We start from the raw sequence: 16,219 nt of genomic DNA, 5'->3' as shown, positions 1-16,219 counted from the left end.
ACCGGAGGAGGAATTACGTCACTGCCGTTTGATTCAGGATTTAAATGTTCAGAGTGGGTCAAGAATTTATGTTTTTCCATTTTATACACGTATCTTTATCGATGATTAACCTGTCTAACGACAAACATAAAATAACGCAAAACCTGCGAAAAATTTGAAAGCCAAGGTCTGATCGGTATAAGTGTCATTAATTAGTGGAATCCTTTTATTCTGAATAAAATGCATAAACGAAGATGATTATCGATTACTATTAGACGAAGAGCAAGGTTGAGAACCTCGTAAATAGGTGGAATTACATAAATAAGGCTGTTCTTCACCAGGAATGTATAGGGTAATTCAAATTAAACCCTCACAATTATTGAGATATGTTCTCTTCAAGCCACAACTACATTAAAAAAAACGTTAGTAAAAACCACACTTATTTGGTACACCATATACGAAAAAGTCCTATGTGACGTAGAAAAGGCCAGTTGCCCGTCTCTCTTCTGCTTTAGCGAACTGAGCGAAACAAAATATGTATGGACGTATATGTCTAATGTCGTTGCAGGTGGCAGGTTGCCATATTCACTTTAAAATACAGAATGTTTTATAGTTTCACCGATTTAAATTAAACACACCACAGTAAAAAAAATATTTTTGCAGTTTCTTCTTTTTAGGTCTAACCCAAATTTACAAAAATTAGTTGATTAGGTACAAGACATTATAAGGCAAATGTTAATAACTTTGGCAACAATGCCTAGATTGCAAAGAATGGATAATGATTTGCAATCTGTAAGGCATAAAAACTGTATTAACTTTATATTTTGAACCTTAAATTCCACTATGGTAGACAACCCCATTAGTTGTAATAGAATTTCTATTCCCAAAGTCAATAAAATCCTCATCATTATATTGCCCCTACATTTACTTGTCATTTCTAATTCTTCTAGGATTTTAATAAATGAAGTAACTATAGTGACTTCTATTATAGAGAAAACTCTAAAATACATAATTTTTACAGAAAATGGCATTGAAAAGTGAAAAAGAAAGTTTGCAAACTGGAAATAAGCATCAATTATCTTAAATTGACAAGCTTAAACTCTTTTCAGTATCATGTTCAAAAATTAGTGCCTTTTTTCGTACAGTGAAGAATTACTGAAAATCTAACTTCACTTCTCTTGGTAAAAGAATATGTTCTCACTATGAATGAGAAAAATTTCACCCAAAAATTGTTATATAAGTCTAAAAGCGGTACCCACCCTTTATTGATTGAATTATGGTAATGATCAAATTGATAAGGCTAAACTGGTACCACCTCCAATGGTAAATCCAGTCCCGGGACGGTACCCGGGTACCGAAATCCAAAAGAAGCAGTACCAGTTGAACCGTCGCCAATCTCTTCGGTCTTCTGGCCGATTGCATCGAGTATTCGCACTTTAACTTCCATCGCGAATGGACGTAAAACGACAGTTACCGCGAACTGGTCCGTAACATTTCACTTTTACCTTCGTTTGGGTACCACCGTAAAGTGACCGTGAACCGGGAGAGAAAACGGTGCCGAAAAATATTTACAAATAAGGTAACAAGTGTTTTGAACTACTTTTTTTAAAAGGCCGATTTCGGATTTTTGACCAGTACACACCAGTGGTTGTTCTAGATTCTGCGATAAAAAAGCCAAAATAGTTGTTTTTACCTAAATAACACTTCTCAGTATATCAATTTATTTCTTAATGTCTAACTATAAATGATCTTAATATGCAGATTTCCTGTATTGTTCTATTCTAATAGCGAGCACTTTCACTTATTATCGCTTCTGGTTTTTTAACTTTTCATACATGTCTTTAACGGAAGTTGTTACCACATACTTAAACGTTACAAACAAAAGAAAACAATCGTAACAACTACTTCTTGTAATGGGGCCATGAATTGCATTTCTAGAGTGCTTGTTGCTTTTGAGTTGTTTATGGGCAACATATTATGATGTAATTTACCCTTTTAAAACCTTATAAACAATTCAATAGTTTTTAATTTTTAATTGTTAAGAAGATTTAAAAATTTCTCTCCATCATTGGTTTTACTAGTGCTGATTTGTAGCTTTCCTTAGGTTTCTTAATTCTCTCATTGGTTTTTATGGTTTCCTGGATGTTATTACATTGCAAAAGTTTAGTAAATGTGACTTTCTAGACTTTATTGTGCACTGAAAGTAAAGTAAACCTTTTTATCTCCACTGTTTATCCATCTGTTTATATTTGTCTTAATTGATGTTGCCTTTGAACAATTAAATGAACATTTTTAGCTACACTTTATATCAACTAAACTGCATTAAGTCGACCAAAGGAATAAACACACATATTTCTCTTTTGTCATTCAACCATTAACCACATTGTACTAAAAATTACTGTAACACCGTTTTACTAGATTACTACAAGAAACCCACTCGTAAGTTGCAGAACTAGTTCTTGTACTTGTAAGCTAACGATATTTTAAACTTTCATTGACTTTGAGCAAAAGAAAGTACTTGGCAGTAACATAATAATTGTCATTTAATTTTTACTTCAAAACAAAAAAAAATCATAATAATCTGTAATTATTCTACTATTTATGAAATAACACTTTTCTGCCAAAGTGATTCTTGCACCAAATGAGCATGAGTAACAGTAATCTTATAACTTTTGTATGAAAAAGTATATAGTAGTCAAATTATGACAAATAATAAGTTTTAGAGATGAGAAAAATGACGTGTATCTGATGATGTTATTATTTAAACATTTTGTAATTTACCAGTAATTTATTGACAATAATTGTCAAAATAACTGTAATAAATCTCAGAAACAGGTCTTGTTTTGAAAACTGTAAGACTTCCTGTAAAATTTTTGTGGTAAAGTAAAATATTTACTTTATAGCGGTAATTTACCTATCACTACTATATTATTTTAAACAAAAATTGATGCTTTAAAATAATTTCTATATGCAGTTTTGCATGTTGTCACTTGTTTGAAGTAGAAAAATGTCTAACAACAGAATGGCAAATACATCCGGGAGTTCACGTTACTGGACACCTGTTTGTCATTCTGTTATCTCCATATTAAACTGAAAATATTAGATAATTTAGTATGCTGAATCATTTATCCGGTAAAATAATTATATTTTGCAGTATCAAGTAGCAATTTATTAGAAACCGTATCATGAATACTAACTACTCTTTCACTGGTACAATGTAGAAAACCCCAAGTTGAGTAGAAAAACTGAATTCAATTATCTTGCAACAACAGACATAAAATAATAATGGAGGGATATAAAAGTTGGAAATAGGTTAAATTATAGTACAATTTAAATGATAAAAGATCAATCATTCAAGTTGCCAACATAGCCAATAATGCAATTTGACTAGACACTACAAATACCATTCTGCATAATAAATCTATTCTAAGGTATGTACTGCTTGAGGTCTAAATGGATCACTGTCATATGAAATGTTAATTTGGTAATAAGCATGGAATGTGTTTTGTAGCACCAATTACGGAATGGATTAAATGTCAACGATCGGATATACTTGTACAAAATTGGAATAATAATTATTGTAATTACAGTATGTGCACTTTTTTAAAGTTTGAATTTAATTTTAGTTAAATGCCCATAAATTACATGAGTATTGCATTTTAAAATGCAAAAACGAATGTCCTGTTTACTTTTAGTGAAAATGGGTTAAAGGCTTCACAGCCAGGATGTATACACAGAACTGGTACTGTGTACTGGTTAGTTATTTAAACATATTCTAGGTACTACAAATAAGTGTATTTAAGATAATCGTAATGAATGAACGTTTATAGATGGTTGTAAAAGAGCTGCTTTTTCTGCTAAATCTATTAATTTACAATTATTCCGGAAACCAGTTTAAATATTCTTGTCTGTCTTGTACTGTATTTGCTTATTTTAGTTTAATTATAAAACAATTTCCATTATTGATGATCATCCTATTGCAGCCATATTATTAAATCAGTTCTTTGGACATACTTCATACTTTCATAATTACTGTAATTACTTCATTCACAACAACTAAAAGTGCCTCCTTATTTTGTCAGAAAAGATGATAAATATCACTCCACACCATCTGTTGAGTTGTATAATTTCATTCTCATTAGGTAAATATTGCTCAATTACATAATTATTCGTTTTTTTTTTAAGTGTAAGTAAGTGCAACAAAGAAAAACAAATACAGTAATGAAAAGAAACCTTTGTAATCTTCTCTCTAAAAATATAACACCAAAAAAGTTTTTATATTTCCACATTTTCTCTTCAGTTCAGCAGAATGTGCAGTTTTCATCAACCATGTGAAATACTGTTTTTAACTACTGTAACCAATCAAAATGACATTTCTTTCAGGTTAAATTACAAAGTGAAATGGTCAAAACATGGAGGACCCTTGGCGCGTTTATAGCTGTCCTTATTAGTGGAGCAGTGGGTCTCGAAAATGGGTTAGCAAGAACTCCACCCATGGGTTGGTTGGCGTGGGAGCGATTCCGGTGCAACACTGATTGCAAAAACGACCCTGACAACTGTATAAGGTGAGTAAACAAAAAATGGCATCGTCAGCAATCAAAACAGTTTGATTGGTCGCTTTTTTCTTTTGAGTAATCGCGTGTACTCTACACGCGATTACCGCTACACGATCTTTTTTGGATTATCTATTATGCGATCTCGCAAACTTGACCCGGTTAGCGAACATGTAGGAAACATTGCGAGATTAATGTTAATCTTCTTTAAATTGTAATTTAGTAATGTGAACCGCTATTATTATTGCTCACAAACGTGCTAGGTTGGAGGTGTTTACGACACTTATAATTGCAGTAGATGAGATTGAAATCATTAGTTTTACCGAGAAACACAGTATTTTTTTCGTTCAACATGCAGTAATAACGGAATTGTAACCACTACTAGTACTGAATAATTTCAAATACTCAAATCCTTAGGTGATGAATTGAATATCAAATAGAAATCACAGGCAATCTTAACTGCTGTTTTTCTTTTTGAGAAAGAATGATAAATCTTTCGTAACTTATAAAGGATTCAACAGATTTGGATGACAATATTAAGTCATATTCAATAGTCAGTTATTAAATTGTACCTTTCATAACTTTCCTACCACAGAGTACTCATGACCGACTAATAGAATATACACACTAAACATTAACAGTATTTTTATATTATTGACATATTGTGACCTACATGAGTATGAAGGAAATGTCAAGCTTAGCCCAATAATCGTCTTTATCCGTGCTTTAAACGCATTATTTATGGACCTTCCCTAATAGCTGAGAATTTATAGACTGCTAAAATTTCAAGTACAGCCATAGAAAAATTAATGATGCACTAGTAAAACCAGTTTACAAGTAACATGAAAAAGGCTTGTTTATGTTTCGGTGAAATTTTCAAATAAAAATAGGTCAAGTCGGTTTGTATTAAGTAACGTAAACGCTACCATAATGACGGTAATTATTCATAAAAAAAGCGCGAAGAACATGTGTTATTTTATTAATTATTATTGGCTTACCTGTGTTTAGCGAATCACAGACTTGTCGGATTAAGGTGTTTAATATCTTGATTGACGACATTGCTGTAGTAAATTTTTATTGTGAATCCATAACTATCAAGGACATGAATACTCAAAAAATCAATTAGGAACAAGGAACTAATCAGTTTTAGATGTCTATGGTTCACTCATTTTTTTGTATTAAGTTCTAATGGACAGAAGTTTTAGACAATAATTAATTTTGCTAGGTGAATGACTGACAGTCAAGGACTCTGTCAGTATTTTACAAATAAGTGAGAAATATTAAGTTTCCGGGTAAATTACACATTTATTTAACCACCAGTTACCAGAAATCTTTGTGTAAGAAATTGAATGAGTGGCACCATGAATTTGTTTGAATAAAAATAGAGTACAATCACGTCTTAACAACATTAGCACTAAAATTGAACACCTGAATTCACACACCATATAATTTATTTTTTTCTGTATCAATTACAGTGAAAACCTCTTCAGAACCATGGCAGATATCGTCGTAAGCGAAGGTTACGCCAACGTAGGCTACGAATACATCAACGTCGATGATTGCTGGTTGGAAAAGGAGCGTAACCAATATGGTGAGCTTGTTGCTGACCGTTCCCGATTTCCTAGAGGAATGAAATCTCTATCTGACTACGTAAGCACACTTAGAGCAATCTTGTGGGCTCATTTTATATAGCCTAAAACAAATTAGAACAAGAAAAGTTAAGCACCCCAAATACCTCCAGGTGCATTCCAAAGGTCTGAAGTTTGGCATTTACGAAGATTTCGGCAACTACACCTGTGCAGGATATCCTGGGGTGATTCACAATTTGCAACAGGATGCTGAGACTTTTGCCTCTTGGGATGTGGATTATGTTAAACTGGATGGGTGTTATGCACACCCAAGCGAAATGGATCGAGGATACCCTGAATTTGGGTACTACATGAACCGTACTGGCAGACCCATGATTTACAGTTGCAGCTGGCCAGTTTATCAAATTTATGCAGGTTGGTTCTTAATATTAAATGAACTAATTGCATTCATTAACACTAGTCAACCTTGTGGACTTTTTGTTGTACCCTTTACTAATACTGGGTAAATAATGAAAAAAATCTTAATTCTGTTTTTACAACAGGTATGTCACCCAACTTTACCTCAATTATCCAAAGCTGCAACGTGTGGAGGAATTTTGATGACATTCAAGATTCTTGGGCCAGCGTGGAAAGTATCATAGATTACTATGGAAATAATCAGGATGTGATTGTTCCTAACGCTGGTCCTGGACACTGGAACGATCCAGATATGGTAAGTCTTCACTTTTCAAACTCATTCAAATTGGCTAAATTAATGTAGAAGTGTCATTACGTAAAATTAATGTTGCAAATATGTCAGCAGGACGTTGCATAACAATTTGCAACTGTCGGTGGCTATTTACCGATGGGAAGTAGATAATTCAAGACGACAAATCTGGGCAACTTAGTGAAAGTTAAACGTTTACTTCCAGTGGCGGATCGTAGAATATAAGACCTAATTTTCATTTTTAACTGCCAAAATTATGGTGATAGCAATCTGGGTTACTTTTTACAGTAAATTTAACAGCCAAATTCAGTGGTTCCACGTAAAAGTGATCTGCATCTTATGGTGGTTATGAGCACTTACAACAGTAAAAAATAATTAGTTTATTGTTATGATATAGTTTGGAGTGAAAGTGGTAACCATATTAACAAAGCAACGTATCTGAATAATTGCGTTCAAAAACTGATTAGCATAACTAAAAAAAAAGAGGGTTGCAACATGTAAGCAATATGAACCAAAAGTTGTATACTAAAATTAACCTGTAAAGACATTTTTATTAATATAAAACCCAATAACAAATTTATCGGATTAATGGGTCTGTCATATTAACGATTTAGCTTTTACCGCTTCATCATAAATGAAATATGAATAGCCTTAATATGATGAAATGTTTGGAATAATTAATTAACATTGTGGTTGTCATAGTGTCAATTAATTTTAAAACTAATTTAGAAAAGAAATTAGACAAAAACTGTGTTTTCCCATGATGTTTAATATTGAAGGTGTTACAGAGTATATAAAAACCTATATCAACTTACAGCTTTCTGTTTGATTCTGTAAATAAAATAAATAAACAAGAAACGCACTGAGTTATGTATTAACAGTGTGGTAATGGCTATAGATCTTGACTCCAGCTTAATTCCTCCATTTATCTTCTGGTGAAACAGACTATACTGAAAAACGTATGATTTGCCTTGAATTATTATGAAAATAGGCCTTTAACTTACTATCACTTTCATTGACCAATATTGCTAGTCATTGTTGTTTTTTTCACAAGAGTAATTAATTACTTTACAGCCATAGTTTAACGCACTTTTTTTATTTACACATCTTAATACGGCAGAGCAATTTTACAATTTCTCCATGACAAAAATGAATGTTATCTCTCGGCTGGCTTTGTAAGGTAAAAGGCAACTTTATTGATAGCTTATTACTAAAGAGTAAAACAAACTACTTTCTATATTCAATCCAGTTTTGCTTTATACCAGACTAAAGTAAACTCATCGTGGGCTTGGTCGTAAAACACGCCATTCTTTTGTGTCTAATATACTAACAAGCAATTGAGCAAAAGAGGGCACCAACAGTACAAATCATATCTAATAATGACAACAATTCAAAGCAAAGTGTCACATAAAAAAGTACCGCCTTATTATGATCAATTATCAGCTTTCTATAAATTTGTCTGTCCCATTATACATTGCCCAACATATCTTTATCATATGCAACATACCGATTTAAGTTACAATAATATAAATTCAACACTTACATCACGTTACATTACTTGCAAAAGGCCTTTGATAGGTTACAAGGTAATCGTGTTTTGCTTACGCATGTAAGTCGATCGGCTTCCTGAAAATACATTTAATTAGCTCTGTTACGGTTTATTCTTCAGTATTGCATGCTTCGAATGTTGTAAAGTGTGTTTTATGGGCAAGTAACTCATGATATAAAACCGAGTATGTAGATTGGTAATCAAAAGAGTTAAAAATGAAGCACGAGGTGCTGCAATATGATTTTGGGTAACCCTGTACATTTTTCTTCTTGGTAGGGAAAGTATACGTAATTTTACCTGTATATCTAGATTACATAAGCGGTACATTATTGGCTAGTAGACAAGGGTATTTTATTTATTTATCCTAAATGCTGAATTTTCCAAAATGAATAATTGATGAAAGTGTTATGGAAGGTTTTCCCAAAAAAATCATCTAACTGCTTTGATACGGATATACAGGAAATTAACAGTTTTTTTTATAAAATTTGGTTGTACTGGGACGTTTCTTTGGTATAATAAATTAGTGAGTATGTGTAAGTATAGTAATAATCTCGTTATCCAAAAGTGAAGATGACAAATATTGATTTGTTTTCAGAACATGAACATTCGTGCTACATTTTTGGCATGAATGTAACTATTTTGAGCTACAAGTTATTTAAACACCAAACATAAAATAATTTTGCAACATAACATCCTAAAATATGCCAAAAGGTGAAATATTCAACTTTTAAGTAGGTATATGGTACCTGTACATAAATCGTTGTTGTTGCACCATTGCCTAACCCTGGTATATCTTCAATGTACGTTAGTGCAATTAAATTCAAATTATGCAACAAACGTGTAGGTTCTACTCTGTATACAGGGTATTATCCAAAGCAGTAAGCAACAAAATTTTCACTTATACGGTCCTGTTTGTTAAAGTCCAGTTCTTGACTTAATTTATTTTGTTCTGAATTCGTTGGCATTTATGGCACTTGACTCCTGATATTCGAATGAATTTATTTGAAGACCAAAATGGTGGGTTATATAAGTTTTAACCTTGATTTCTGTAAAGACCACCTTGCATAGCAATTTGAAGGTAAATAAATATGTAATTATTTATTTCACTTTCTCTCCATACACACTGCACAACTCACAGTAAATATGAACTGTTTAAAACCTCAATATTTATTAATCAATAACATTCAGACTCCAATCAAAACAAAAATAATGTAATTTCTGTAAAAATTATTTAAGAAATTTTCCTACTTTAAAAAGATAACAAACGAAGATATCTCAAAAACATATTTCTGTTCAAGAAACCCCTTATTCCAATTTGACAGGAATTTTAGACTTTATTATTACAAGCTTTTCTATAATTATCGAAAAAAAAAACATGAATATGCATTAAATATTGGTTTGAGGCATCCTCGGTCTTAAAATGGTTAAATTTGCATTTTATCAGCAAAACAAATGCAAATTTGCTTTTTATCAAACACAGTTAAAAGTTTGGACACTTATTCATCAATGTGAGGAATGTATGACTCAGGTTATTTCCTATTCCTTGTCTTTACATTGTTGGTTCCTTCTTCAGGTATTATATTATGTTACCAATAAAATTATGAATGACCACCAAGCCACTTTAGTTATGGTTACGGTCTAATCATGCTTGAAGTGATATAATCGATATGATTTTACAGTAATTCAGTTAAAACTATCCTTATTTATTACCAGGTTATACTGGAATTAAGGAATTTAAAGTGAGAATGGGATATATAGACAGCAAATCCCTGTACTTTAAATCAAACTATACTTGTCAAACCATGCACCAAAAAAAACTCAATGCTGTGAAACTAATTCCTAGAAAAACAAACCTGGAATTAAACAATAGTGTAAATGACAAATCAATTAAATGTACATTTATAGCTTTCTTCACACAAATTACCTCTTTGGGACCTTCAGGGTTACACAAACAATTAAACAGTACCGTTGCTCTGTAAACAAAAATATACGTTACTGTAAACAGTTTTAATGCAAATTTGCGAAACCTGTCTGTCTTTGCTTATAGTAAATCTCACTATTAACAGCAATCGAGAGATAAATATGGCACTGACAAATGACAGCGATTTCATCACACAATTCATTTTCCTCCAACCATTTTAAATAAATATTAACTTTGTTAATGTAACAGGTATTAACAAATTGATGGCAGCATAATTAAGAACAGCAAAATGGGACATCAGAATACTAAAATGCATCTGATCTTACATAATTGATTATTGCATATTAAAATTAAATATTAGCAGGCGTTCAAAATCCAAAACGAGATCGACAGATCGTGAAAGAAACAATCGACAATGGTGTTAATAATTCTATCTAATTAATAATGATGATTAACGGTGGGTGAAATCAAATGCATTATGAAACTGACAATGTATGCTAAATATGAGATAGTAGGAGGACTTGTACACAACCTGAACTAGACATTCTTAAAACGAAGGCCAAATTTTCATTAAATATGCAAAAGTTACACTAAAAAAATGTTAATTGCCCAAACGGAATTTACATTAAAATGCTAGAAAAACCTAAATACCAGTTTAACCGCAAGATAACGTTTTTTTTCTGTTTACAGTTAATTATAGGAAATTTTGGACTTAGCTACGAGCAAAGCAAGACCCAAATGGCCATCTGGGCTATATTAGCCGCCCCACTACTTATGTCAGTTGATCTCCGAACTATTAGACCAGAGTACAAAGCCATATTGCAGAATAAAAAAATTATTTCTGTAGACCAGGATCCTCTAGGGATTCAGGGTAGACGAATCTACAAGGTGAAAAAAATGTTTGATTAAGTCGGCAAGTTAAAAATACTGTTTTTTTCAGCACAAAGGCATTGAGATTTGGTCCAGACCTATCACCCCATTATATCAAAACTACTTTTCCTATGCCATAGCTTTTGTAAATAGGCGTACCGATGGTACTCCTTCAGATGTGGCGGTCACGTTGAAAGAATTAGGTTTGACGTCACCCACAGGATACAGGGTGGAGGTGAGTTTTGATAGTGAAACTTTTAAAAAAGGGTGGTTAATTGAAATTTTTGCAGGACCTGTATGAAGACGTTGACTATGGGGTGTTGTCCCCGCAGACAAAAATCAAAGTTAAAGTAAATCCTTCCGGTAAGTTGTTTTCTCGACCGCTATTACTCAAATTCACTGGTGTTGATTGATAAAATCCAGTTTATTAATGCTTTCATAACTTTGTTATTAGAGAGACTACTTTCTCTTACTACGTTGTAACATTTCCGTATTCTGTACCCAAACTGAAATACGCACACATGACCTTAAATAGTAAAAGTGTTAACAAGATCTTCAATGAGAAAAATGCTTCCAGAACGGATGTTAGATTGCATGCTTAAAAACAATTATATCCAAAACTTTAATTCTAATTCTAATGGTTACCTTGGCAGTAATAACTAAATAGAGTCTGTTACGTTAAATCACTGGAAACGCTTAATATAGTTAAAAATTACAAAGTAACCAAAATGGAATCCCCATTAAATTTCTTTACTAATTATGCAAACAACCAACCATATAACAAAATAATCGCATACAACCCTGATCTTTTATTATGTGTATCATTACACGAATGTGCAAGCTTTCTCTTACATAAAAAAACGTCAATAATTAACATTTTATGAAGCATAGTTGCAAAAATTTATATAATCACTTTGTTTTTTCCGGCCTGTTCTTGTTGACTATTAATTTGCATATTAAATGATAAGGCAACTTAAACTTGAACGAGACAATACAAGAATAACCCAATTCCCAGCAGTCAAAATGTCTCAATCTTGCTGGCGAATAAATCGCACAATAGGTTAATTCCAGCTTGAGCAAACCCTAATATAATCTAAGTGTAATTTATTATTGTGACACAATTTTACATAACAGTAATCAAGGTGTTATCTGTGCACCCTAGAATTTGTGTCACCCTGTACCGAAAATTAGTCTATTTTTAATGATTTGGTTTCTATTACAGGAGTAGTAATCTTAAGGGCCGACGTCCAAGCGGATTACGATCGACGAGTATCATTTTACACAACACAAAGAACGCCCTACAACCCCCTCAACCAAGTGTTTAGGATAAGAAACAATTTTTAATTTATGCTTTAATAAATTATTTTTTAGGATTGTAAGTACTTGTGTATATTTTTTTTATTAAAATAATGTTAGTACAAAAGTTTTTACATTCATAATTCCGCTTTTTGGAGAAAAACCACCGTTATTAAACCACATATTTATTACGATTATGCACCATAATATCTATACAAAAAAGCTCAACATACACGGTAATCTTAGGTATTGTCAATATATTATTAATTTCAATCAATGACATAGTCGTATTTAGACTTACCAACCATTAAAGTAACAGCAAGACCTCGTACATTTTTTCTTAACCTGGAGCATTCAATTGAGCAACTGATAGATTCCCCTGCAATCAAATTGTTAACACACAACCAAAACCCCCTAAATAACACATACCATCTTTAAGTTCTCTAACATCTTTTAAATAGAATACTGTCTGTTGCCAATGAGTTTTAGGTTTGTCAGGTCCAGTAGAAAACTTCACTTTACAAGGAAGGTCAAAGAATGTGTCAAAATATCCGGCAATAGCTGTCAATGGTCCAGCCCTAGTTGCTGTCAGTGTGAATGTTTTTTTAAAGTTACAAACTGTTGTTGTGCACGTGTTTATGTCAATGTCGGCAACCACTACAGCATTTGTGAAAATCTTATCACTGGGTACAGTTTCAATGTTAGCTTCTTGTAGAATGTCAGGTTTCATACATTTCATTGAGAAACCATACACTTGGTCCCAAAAGTTTATTAGATTGTCGTATCTTTCTGCAAATTAATATTTAACTTTTTTGTTCTATGAGAAGTAATGTGAGTTACCTTGATCAGAAACCCCCACCACACTTATAGTACACCTGTTTGGCAACAAGAAACCCCCTGAATTGAGATAGTGGTCTCTAGCGTAAAGTACGCTATCCAACATGCCCTCAAATAACAAAAAATAGCCCATCCACTCTGATACTATTACATCAACTTTTTCTACAGGCAAACTAGTTTTTTCCAATTGTCCTTTAATTAGCTGAATAGTGTCTTGTAGTGAGTTTTCTCTATAACAGTAATTCAATCAAAAATTCAACCCAAAACCCATGAAACTCCACTAACCGAATTATTCCCATAGCTTTGTAAACCACTTCAGACTGATCAACACCTATAACAGATTTAGCGCCAGCTTTGGCACAAAACATAGACAAAATCCCCGTCCCACACCCCACATCAAGAACAATTTTATCTTTGAAATAGTCAGAGTTATTTAAAATTGCATCCCTGTAACTTTCAGTGCGAACTTTATCCTAAAATTCGTCACATCTCCCAATATGAACAATTTTAATTAAATCACTTACATTGAGCATTTCATGGTGAATTCCAAAGTGGGAGTAGGAGTTAAAGTAGTCACCACTTTCAGTAATGGCAACCGTTTCAGTGCTTAATGACTGCACCTCCACACCTTCAACCACTAAAGTTCTAGTTACCTGCTTCATTTTGTCTATGTCCTTCTGGTAGCTGTCAATTAACATGTCACGTTGTTTAAGCTGAAAAACATTCAAATTATGTCTGTCAACATTCGAGTTTAAAGACAGCTTAGATAAGTTTAATTTTGACTGTTATTTTGCACCTGATCTGTCACATTCAAACCTCAACTTTTTTTAAGTTGTTCTTAAAATTTGTGTCAAGAAACAGGCATTGTGATGTAAGTTAAGTATATGACACAAAAATGTGGCACTATCAAATTTCTAATTTGTTTTCCCATTTTAATAGTTCCTCAAGTAAATTTGAGATGATCATGTTTGGAACACATTTGGAAACAGAGTAAATACTAAATACCTACTCTATAAACTTAAAAGTATTTCAAATCTAAACAACTTAGGAAAAGGATTTGATTTGAGCAGTTTTGGTACAGTTTGTTGGACTTTGAAAATCTTCCTATAAACTTCAATCAAAATCTTTCTATATACAATACCAATTTTATTTTTATGGGTTTTACCACACAAAATAAAAGCAGAAACGAATAAAGATAATAATCTGGCGGCATTGGTTTTATCAAACATAAAATTCAATGTGAATGTCAGTTTATTGTAAAGTGCTGAAATCAATAAGTAGAAAGATGCATTGCTTGTTATTATCCTTTTATGTCTTTTTGTGTCACTTTCTTGCGAAATAACACGCACTCTGTTTTATATCTTTGCTCAAACTAATTTATTTGTTTAAGGACCACAATTAACGTTATTAATTCTAATTTATTAAAAGTTGTTTTCATGTGACGTTTTTAATAAATTATTAAATTGAAACAGCACAGTATTTATTCACATTGAAAGCTATAAAAATTATGAACCTAAATGTCAAAAATATCAAAAACAAAATAGTTCAAATAAAAATTCAAATATTTCAAATACAATCAGAATTAAACCATACTAAATTCCAATTATTTTTTTCAATTACTTTTCTTTCAAAAGCAGCCTGAAATTAGTAAAGTAACTGTTCCTAAACTTGTTATTATAGTTGAATTTTGTAACCAAAATGACCAGAAATTGTGACTGGAATTGAAATCTTGACTAATCAAAAACACAACTTTAGTTGGAACATAAATTTGAGAAAATCACATATTTCTAGGCATTGTAACTTTTCAAATAGGTGAGATAAGTCAAATTAGTGTTTGTGAATACTATAATCAATACATTATCAGTACTGATTCAAAAATAATAAAAATACCATTCACCAATTGTCAAGAAGTTTCTTATTTAATCTGGCATAATATAAAAGAAAATAGGCTAATATAAATCTGAAGGTGGCAAAAATACCAGAAGTAGAGCATGTTAGTTACACATTATTTAATACTATTAGGGGGCAAAATGACTTTAGACAATTAAAAATATGAAAAGTTATATAGAGACTGCAACAAATCAGTTATTAATCAATAATTTAAATAAACTACCAACCAATCTAATTTTTTATTGAAACTAAACCAACCTGTAAATTTAAATCATGTATATGCCTTTGCAAATCTGCAAAACTCAAATTACTAATTGGAGTTTTACCATCAATTGCATAATGTGGTGTTGATGGAGCACTACCCAAATCATCAAAATCTAAAAAACCATGTAAAAAACTTCTTTCATTCATCACATCCTAAAAACAACTAACCATACATCAGCCAGGGTTCCATTTCTCCTGGTTTCAAGTAGCAGTCATCTTCCCATAAAGCTACAGGAGTGTCAAGCAGAAATTGGGGCTCCGGTTTCTGCAGTCTGATGTAATTAATCATTTTAATGTATGAGTAACAGTCCATGTTATATTTATTTTTCAAAGCTAGTAAGTCAAAGCTGTGGGCTGTTCGACAGTGATCTAGAGCCACAGCAATGGTGTGAAATTGTAAAGGACAGAACAGACACGTTGTCTGTTCGCCCCCCAATTCCATTTCGTCCCATCCATCCGAATCTTCGTCCTCTGACTTGGAACATGTAGGGGATTGATCTGGGAATGCTGTTGGGAGTATTGATTTTTAGAGTTTTACACTGTTTAGCACGGAAATGCGCTGAATGTTTTTGTGTTAGGGTTTTTAAGGTAAATCTACGTACCCTCAGCCATTTTACACTAACTTCAAATGAAAAATGTAAGAAAAAATCTATAAAACAAGCCAAAAGTATTAAAATTTGAAATTTAAAATTTTCTTGCATGCAAGATTGAGGTTAGAAACGTTTTTCTGTCACTGTCCGTTTGACACTTGTCAGGTTTGAATTT

At 32.2% G+C, this 16,219-nt stretch overlaps 2 protein-coding genes and 1 long non-coding RNA gene across 3 annotated transcripts; 1 reads left to right on the top strand and 2 right to left on the bottom strand.

Moving 5' to 3' along the window:
• Positions 1–1,343: 1,343 nt before the first annotated feature.
• Positions 1,344–12,590, top strand: LOC145735179 (alpha-N-acetylgalactosaminidase). Its single transcript, XM_081988969.1, has 9 exons — positions 1,344–1,558; positions 4,363–4,544; positions 6,008–6,182; positions 6,274–6,535; positions 6,664–6,833; positions 10,988–11,185; positions 11,238–11,402; positions 11,458–11,530; positions 12,390–12,590. Exons 2-9 carry the CDS (start codon positions 4,381–4,383, stop codon positions 12,509–12,511), a joined length of 1,329 nt encoding a protein of 442 aa, XP_081845095.1. The 5' UTR covers positions 1,344–1,558; positions 4,363–4,380; the 3' UTR covers positions 12,512–12,590.
• LOC145735180 (uncharacterized) lies at positions 7,577–8,339 on the bottom strand. The gene is made up of 2 exons (XR_014179598.1): positions 7,832–8,339; positions 7,577–7,777 (listed from the first exon to the last, which is right to left on the bottom strand). It is a non-coding gene; the product is annotated as an uncharacterized LOC145735180 (long non-coding RNA).
• A 42-nt stretch (positions 12,591–12,632) lies between the features above and the next one.
• Positions 12,633–16,194, bottom strand: Art3 (arginine methyltransferase 3). The gene is made up of 8 exons (XM_081988968.1): positions 16,057–16,194; positions 15,623–15,961; positions 15,449–15,567; positions 13,825–14,013; positions 13,586–13,773; positions 13,304–13,530; positions 12,893–13,252; positions 12,633–12,842 (listed from the first exon to the last, which is right to left on the bottom strand). The coding sequence occupies exons 1-8, from the start codon at positions 16,064–16,066 to the stop codon at positions 12,733–12,735; spliced, it is 1,542 nt and encodes a 513-aa protein (XP_081845094.1). The 5' UTR covers positions 16,067–16,194; the 3' UTR covers positions 12,633–12,732.
• Between the last annotated feature and the right edge of the window lie 25 nt (positions 16,195–16,219).

The sequence above is a fragment of the Ips typographus genome, linkage group LG11 (assembly GCF_016097725.1).
Source record: "Ips typographus isolate SLU linkage group LG11, UJ_Ityp_2.0, whole genome shotgun sequence".
NCBI lineage: Eukaryota > Metazoa > Arthropoda > Insecta > Coleoptera > Curculionidae > Ips > Ips typographus.
The sequence above is the reverse complement of the archived record's forward strand: the minus strand, read 5'-3'. Positions and strand labels throughout refer to the sequence as shown.

Excerpts from the sequence above, each read along its gene's own strand:
- LOC145735179 (XM_081988969.1), top strand. The coding sequence starts at position 4,381 with ATGGTCAAAACATGGAGGACCCTTGGCGCGTTTATAGCTGTCCTTATT. Across the intron at positions 11,403-11,457 it reads CCACAGGATACAGGGTGGAG|GACCTGTATGAAGACGTTGA; the intron begins GTGAGTTTTGAT and ends AAATTTTTGCAG. Across the intron at positions 11,531-12,389 it reads AGTTAAAGTAAATCCTTCCG|GAGTAGTAATCTTAAGGGCC; the intron begins GTAAGTTGTTTT and ends TTTCTATTACAG.
- Art3 (XM_081988968.1), bottom strand. Across the intron at positions 15,568-15,622 it reads GGAACCCTGGCTGATGTATG|ATTTTGATGATTTGGGTAGT; the intron begins GTTAGTTGTTTT and ends ATGGTTTTTTAG. Across the intron at positions 12,843-12,892 it reads TGTTAGAGAACTTAAAGATG|GGGAATCTATCAGTTGCTCA; the intron begins GTATGTGTTATT and ends ATTTGATTGCAG.